At 43.9% G+C, this 8,066-nt stretch overlaps 1 protein-coding gene across 1 annotated transcript in view; it reads right to left on the reverse strand.

The window, feature by feature from the left end:
- The window catches only part of slc15a4 (solute carrier family 15 member 4), a 30,398-nt gene extending 22,478 nt beyond the window's left edge, over positions 1-7,920 (reverse strand). The window contains exons 1-5 of the mRNA XM_084439412.1: positions 7,798-7,920; positions 6,952-7,574; positions 4,778-5,073; positions 2,484-2,625; positions 2,239-2,322 (exon numbers count right to left, since the gene is read on the reverse strand). Of these exons, the coding sequence (XP_084295538.1) occupies positions 2,239-2,322; positions 2,484-2,625; positions 4,778-5,073; positions 6,952-7,527 (1,098 nt within the window). The 5' untranslated portion in view covers positions 7,528-7,574; positions 7,798-7,920. The remainder of the gene's footprint in view (positions 1-2,238; positions 2,323-2,483; positions 2,626-4,777; positions 5,074-6,951; positions 7,575-7,797) is intronic.
- Positions 7,921-8,066: the final 146 nt, after the last annotated feature.

Below are 8,066 nucleotides of genomic sequence, written 5' to 3' on the forward strand. Positions count from 1 at the left end.
AGTAATCATGACGACAGAACACATCACACACGGCACAGGTCGCCACACACTCTCAGTCTGTCTGTCTGTCTGTCTGTCTGTCTGTCTGTCTGTCTGTCTGTCTGTCTGTCTGTCTGTCTGTCTGTCTGTCTGTGTCTCTCTCTCTCTCTCTGTCTGTCTGTCTGTCTGTCTGTCTGTCTGTGTCTCTCTCTCTCTCTCTCTCTCTTTCTCTGTCTGTCTGTCTGTCTGTCTGTCTGTCTGTCTGTCTGTCTCTCTCCAATAGCCACTCACACAGCCAGCAAAAAAAAGTCGAGGTGAATAGAATATGTATCAATAATCCCATGGGAGATTTATGTGGATATCTAAATTCCCATCTGATTGACCAGAGATTGAGATCCCAATCAAGGGGCTGTTACTAAATCAACATCCTCTTTGAAATGGTGAAAAAAAATCTTTGTGGTAATATACTGAGGAAATGGATGAAGAGGCTCTTCGCAGTAAAAGCTCTCTGAATGACTGATGATACGACAGCAAGCTGTGAGGCATGTACTTAGCAATTCAAATTTGAATTCAAAACGCCTTACGAGGTCCCCAAGATGTATTCCCAAATTGAATTTACACTTCTTAGACTAACTGCCGGTGATTCATAGATTGTGCCTTTGAGGTTTGTGTTTTTTTCCCCCCCTCTCTCTTTCCTCATTGTCATATTCAAAACATGAAAGTGATATTTATTTGTGCCGGGTGAAAGAGCCTGTTTTTGTGACGGAGGTGCCTTGGTGGATTCAGGCCTCTACAGAGGGAGCCCATTTATATTTATATAAGCATTAATGAAACAGCAACAGAAGGAGCCACACTGTGGGAGGAGCCTTTTTCTATCAGCCCATCTTCCATTGGACGGAGCATGTATTATAGAACACAATAGGACGCCGACAGGTGGATTCCTCTCAATGACAGTAGCACCTACAAAGAGACCCACAAAACTAATGGAGTCTCACCTACAGAACTGCTAACCCAACCATTATCATCAGAGTAGTCTCACGTAGGCAGACCTATCTCGTTTTAGAGCTGTGCCCGCGCTGGAGAAAAGTCTGGCTCCAAGCCATACAGCGGAAAAAAAACCCGCTATATTTCTTTAAACCAATCAGTCGTCTTGGGCGGCGGTAAACTTTTTTTCCCAACGGTGCCCTTGTCATGTAGCCTAGTGTCGGGGGATTGAATCTGATTGAGTAATAGCAAGCATCAATGAGGGGATTACCCCATAAACCTACATCCAGTGAGTCAGACTATTATCAGAGTAGGTTTCATTTCCTAGGAAAGTAGGATTTCTTTTTCTTGAAGCTACCGTTGAAAATACAAGCCACAAGTGAGGAGGCACAGCCTGACAGAAGCCAAGACCTCAATTTCACTTCCCCTTTGATCAAAATTCTTAGGCCTACTTCCTTTTTATGAACATACTGTAAATACCAGTGTGAGACTAATAACTCGATGTCTAGTTCAGAGAAGCGCTGAGAAACCTGGAGGTCTTGTAAGGAGTTCTTTATCTCAACACACTAGAATACGGTCATTTATTTTACATGATTATGTACCAACGATTTAGAGGTGACATGGATTTTATAAGCCCTTTGGGGTTTTCTAGATGTTCACCTTCACAATCTCTTTACTTTCTGTTGTTATTGTTGTTCTCTGTTATACAAAAGTGCAATTAAATAAATCTAAAATCTACAGAATTAGAAATGTGCTGAGCAGCGAACAGAACATGTTTTTGCCCGGGTGTCGCTGGTTCTTCTCACAAGTTAAACGGTGTGGTTAAAGAGCACGCGTTTCCGTTCACACTTCACTGTGTTCACTTCCCTTGTCAGTGCAAGACGGGGTTCAAAACAGAGAAATAAACCATCTGCTGGGATCCAACGCTACTTTTATTATAAATAAATATACTACATATTCTTTATCGGTCTGGTCTTCCCCTATTATTAGGTATTCAGCGCCTCACTGACCTTTCCTTCTGTCTGAGAAATACAAGGACATGCTAGTGGGACACTGGGGAAGCCAGAGGCCTCAACCTAGAACAAGGTTTAGTATGAGTCCCACGTTGTTTATCTGTTATTAGCCTGTGGGTCGATGTTCTGATTTAATCCATCGGGCATTAGTAACCTCAACTGCTTCCAACCGTTACAACTGACCCCTTCTTAGCGAGCGACTCATCTCTGCTGTGCAGGAAAACAATTACTTCAAATCGAACTACACGTTGTCTGAGTTTACCTGTTGGGAGCCGGAGCTGTTGGTGCCACTGGCGGTGTCAGGGATGCGTAAATGGAGGCTCTGGAGGACATATGTTGTCTGCATCTGTGGCACAGTTAGACAGATATAACGTTACATCACAAAGCATCCGGATGACACACTCGTACATAATTATGTCAGCATTCCTGCGCAATAACCGTTTTTCACGGCCACTTTCTTGTTGTGACTACCCGGTTGTTACCGCGCGGTAAGAACGTCGTTCTCACCTGAAAGTACACAGTCCAGTACGGGATGAGAGCAAAGAACACAGGGAGAACTTTCATCAGTGCTTTGACCTCCTCCACCTTCTCCTCAGGAAACCGACCCCCATAGGTGACCTTCGCCCCATCCAACAGCGTGGGTTTAGGCCTGGGTCAGAGAGAAGAGAAACAACACAAAACAAACGAGTTTCAACTGCTACTGCACGGTTATTTGGAGCCAGACAATTCCGTCAATGCCCTAGGAATAAGAACTATGACCTAAATCAGCCTTTTTGTGAACCTCTCCCCTTTAAGTCACGGCACTCCTCGAGAAAGGACAGAAACTTTCTAAAGCCTATAATCCCTATCTCGGATAAAAGGCCTTAATAAGGAATTCTTGAAAGCCTGCGGGATTGGCCGACTTAAAATATTCTGTCAAGTTTTTGAACTGAGTGTGGTACCTCAGTACTTCAGGTTCAAAGTCAACCGAGGTGAATGATGATGAATCTCATACCGGTAAAAAATAATAAATAAAACCTTCTACTCAACAGTGGGATCAAAGGCAGGTTTACCATAAAGGTCCACCAGCAACACCTACAGTACCTGTGCTCTCCTGGATCAGAGGATGGGGAACGGCTGACCAATCGCTCCTCGTCGTCCCTAAATCTATGCAATGTATGTATATCAAGTAGTGTACAGAAGCTGGTTATCCTGAAACAGGCTTGTTCTGACTGTTGTGTTGCTTCAATGACTCAGTGTGCTACTAACCGTTTTCTGTCTCCCCTAGTGTCTCTCTCTCTCCCTCCTATCCTCTAACCAGGTCCAGTGTCAGCTGCGGAGCTGTGGATATCGTAGTATTTAGTACACACACACACACGTACACACAAGACACACATCAGTCCACATCCGGCTTAGGCCTGGACCTGATGCTCTTAGCCTTTCTTGCTCCGAAAATTAAATTTAATGTTATTTATTGTTCTTTAAATGTTCTTAGCCATTAGACAAATATATTCCAAGAGCTTGCCCCAGGTTGCCTGTTTCAATATCTGTGTGGTCTGTATGGCTCTATGTGCTACTAACCCTGCTCTGCCTTCCCTCTGCCTTCCCTCTCCCTAGTGCCTCTCTCTCTCCCTCCTATCTTCTAACCAGGTCCAGTGGATGCCCCACTGTCACCAGCAGTCCGATAGATACCCCTGTGTCTGCTGTGGATGATGTAGCATGTCCGTAGAATATTCCCCCCCCATTAAGCTGGCCCCAACGCTTCCAGTGTTTAATGGTGCGTTCGTTTATAAATGGGAGGTGGCAAATTGCGACTTGCTACTAGGAATGATTAAATAAAACGCTGCATGAACTCGCACTTCCTTGTCGCAAATTCGGATATGTTTCTCAGCCCCCAGTTGCTCGAATGCACTAGATATAACTAGGTAACTGTGATATAATGGTATATAGATATAACTAGGTAACTGTGATATAATGGTATATAGCTCGAATGCACACAGGTCGGAGGTAGGTATTTTGCCACTTGCGACTTGCCACCTCCGACCACAAACGAACGCACCATAAGTCCCGCCTAAAAACACGCTTGTTTTCCCTGGCGTTTTAATATTAAGTATCAGAGTAGCTCTTTATTATCTTTCATTATGCTTCTATTGTTCTATTGTGTTGTCTACTGTGTTTCTGTATTGATTGAAATGGAAAGCACTTTGGTCAACTCTTGTTGTTTTAAATATGCTCTATAAATAAAGTTGGATTGGATTGGATGCCATAACTCTCCTCTGTATACATGCTGAATTTTCACAATACAAAAACGCTAGGCCCTATTTTGAGAGAGCCTACTGTATTCTTTCTCTTCTCTTATAGAGAAGAGAAACGGGGGGAGGGGAATAAGAGAGAAGAAAGAATACAGAAGGCTCTCTCGAAATAAGGCCTAACGTTTTTGGATTGTGAAAATGGTGAACGATCGGGCGAGAATACAGTAGGCTCTCTCGAAGTAGGGCCTAAATGGTAAATGGACTGCACTTATATAGCGCTTTTCCACCTTAGCGGCACTCAAAGCGCTTTACAATGGCCTCTCATTCACCCATTCACACACACATTCACACACCAATGGCGGTAGCTGCCATGCAAGGTGCTAACCTGCTCATTGGGAGCAATTTGGGGTTAGGTGTCTTGCTCAACGACACTTCGACATGTGGACAGTCGGAGCTGGGATTCGAACCGCTGACCCTTCGATGACTGAACGACCCGCTCTACCAACTGAGCTACAGCCGCCCCCTAACGTTTTTGTATAGTGAAAACGGCGAAGGAGCAGGCCCTCTTACCGGAGCAGGCTGGGTTCCTTCGGCCTCTGGGACGAGCAGCAGAGGAAGCCCAGGATCTTGAACATGTCCGTGAAGGCGCTCCCGTCCGCAGGCTTGTTGATGAAGACCGTGCGTCCCAGGAGGAAGACGAGGAAGGACACGCCCAGGCAGACGGCCGGGATGATGAAGCCCACCTCGAAGTTAATGTTCTGCTGGATGTAAGCCACGCCTCCGAAGGACAGAATGGCCCCAAGGTTAATGGACCAGTAGAACCAGTTGAAGAACCGGCGCGTGGCCTCTGGGCCTCTGTCTTTAACCTTGAAGTAGAATGACAATCATCATCATCATCATCATCATCATCGTCGTCACCAAAACCATCTACTTTTCCTACTCAAGACAAGTACAGTAATAGCTCTATTGTGAGTGAAAATATCAAATCAAACTTTATTTATATAGCGCATTTCATAGACAGAGGCAACACAATGCGCTTTACAGAGAACAAGGGAGGTGGGCATACGACCCACCCCTACATATTCCAGAGGGAAGCAAAAAAAAAACAGTTTAACTCGGTGGCCAGAAAGGTGAGCTGTAAAAATCCTTCCCTGACCTCTCTCAACGAGACGATCAAGCAAGCTCCTGGATAATGTTTGTCTATTGGATAAGAACATTAAATTCCAGATGTATAATATGGTCATTAATCCAATAGTCTAACCTACAGGTATTAATGCCTACAGTGCATGAACATAGAGAACCATCATGTGATGAAAAATAAAATAAATATGTTCCTTCAATTCCAGGAGGGGAGAGGGAGGTACAGTAGTTAAAAGCAATAACAGTTGCCAGAGACTCATCAATAGCCTAATCTAATGTGTTTACAGATGAATATAATATCTATATGAATATTACAGTCGCATGTATTTTCCCAATAACATGTCACATAATATTACACATAGGAAACGTTAATCAATTAACCTTGTGTCAACAACAGTAGGCCCTATGTGCATGATGATAAACATCGTCCCTAAAGAATATGATGGACAGACACCGTCACTGATTAATACTGTGTGTGTACTGGTCCTTGTCAGACATTGTGTTCTTTCTGATTGTTTTAGCATTTTCTTGATGCCCCAGAGGAATGCGACTTGGGAATGTAATGTCTGTGTTGTGTGTGTGTGTGTGTGTGTGTGTGTGTGTGTGTGTGTGTGTTGTTGCACTCCATAAGTGTTTTTGTATTGTATGCGATGCTGACTATTTTAATTTCCTCGGAGGAGGATCAATAAAGTAATCAATCATAGTATTTCTGAAGCATTTACATTTTGGACAATTTTGGACAATTCTATGCTATTATGCGCTAGGCTCTCTTGTCCAACATCAGTGTCTGACCTCACAAATGCTCTTCTGGAAGAATGGGCAAAAGTTCACAATACAAAATCTTGTAGAAAACCTTTCCAGAAGAGTGGAAGCTGTTATAGCTGTAAAAAGGGGACCAACTCCATATTAATGTCTATGAGTTTAGAATGACATGTCATAAACGCTCCTGTAGGTGTAATGTGTAGGTGTCCCAGTACTTTTGTCCATATAGTGTATGTATTTACATGAGTAAATACATTTCCTAAAGTTACAGAAATCAACAGTATACTATTGTGTAGTAGAGACTGGAACATTCTTCAGTGACAGTGTTCATATAAACATGCGAAAATCACATGAAAATGGTTATGAAACTACTGTGATACTCAAAGTAGCCGTCTCTTTGAAAGGTTTTTGAGCAGCTGTGGTACTGACAACAAAGATGTCCCACTAAAAATGACTTTTTCACGAAGCTTTTACAGTGCAGTAATCCCACATTTGAAGGAGAAATCAAAATGTGATGTTTTTCACTTCCTCTATTTGGCGTTATTATTAGTGCAGGCTGTTCCTCTCAGCGAGTGTGCCGCTGGCAACAGTGTGTCTAACCCAGTGCTACAATAATGTGAAACTCATGAGCTAAATTATCAATGGTTACAACCAGCAGGGGCGTTTACAATTGATCTGTCATGGTTGAGCTACCGAGATGCCTGGTGTGCATCATCTTTATCCCACCCTATTGGTATTGCTACAGCAGAATTCAATTCCAGAGACATAACTCTTCTTAGTTTGGTTCAAGAAGCTTGTTGTTGGACAGAAAATAGTTGTCATACTTAAAATAAGTACCCTACCTGGTCAGCTCCAAATGGAGTGATGTTGGACTTCACTGTGCCCACCCCTAAGGCGATGAGGGCCAGGCCACTGTAGATCACTGGCCCACAGTATGGTGTTCGCGTGGGGCAAGTTACATTGGCAGGAAGGGTAATGTTGTCATTCATACATTCTGGTGGTTGCACTGGAAATGCCATTTCATCCCCACATAGTGCGTTCCTAGACGAGTCATTTGCAATAAACGGGAAGAACAGCATCCCGATCAAGTACAGGATCAAACTGCACGCGATGGTGAGGAACTTTCCAAGGTACACATCAGCCAACCACCCGCCGAACGGTGAAACCAGGTAAGTAACCCCCATGAATATCAGTGGGGCCTGGCTGGCCTGGGTGCCCTCCCAGAAGAATGGGCTGCTGTTGAGAAAAAGGACCAAGTTGGCCGTGATGCCATAGAACGCCACTCTCTCCAGTGACTCGGCTAGGAGGATGGCAGCACACGCCAGTCTTCTGCCCTGGAAGACTGACACCGCCGGTCTGCTCACAGTCCCTGAGCTGGTCATGAGAGGGGTGCTCTCATCAATATCCCTGCTGGACATCCTCAGCTTACTTGTTGACTTGGGTTGTTTACTTGAAAATGGCAACCCTGTAAGAGGTAAACATATTAATTATAATAAATAATAACAAAGAAGAGGATAGTACTGTATTTGCTAACTTTCAGTAGCTGTAGAGCTATTATTGAACCATTGGTTTTAATATATAAGAACAACAATACAAGAACTAACTATCAACCCTGCTGAGATCATCACGCTATCATGAATCACATGCTATTAATGAGCCCCAAGCTTCGTCCCAGAAAGCTGGCATACCGTTAATAGACGAAAGTCGCTCGAGTGTCCCCCATCTATTCTTATCTTAATACTTATTGACTTGACATGCTACTTTAATAAATACTTTAACTGGAAAACTGCGATTCGGGTAGCCTCTACAAGTCACCCAGGATAGAACAGGGCTCTGTCACCACCCCGTGACATGGGCTCGTTCAGTCAGGTCTAAACACACGAGTACACCCGCTCCCCAGAGCTGCAACCCATCATCTACACGTCCTGACAGGGCGCAGTCAATCCACACGTCATAC

This window comes from Borostomias antarcticus (genome assembly GCF_949987555.1).
Source record: "Borostomias antarcticus genome assembly, chromosome: 6".
Lineage (NCBI taxonomy): Eukaryota > Metazoa > Chordata > Actinopteri > Stomiiformes > Stomiidae > Borostomias > Borostomias antarcticus.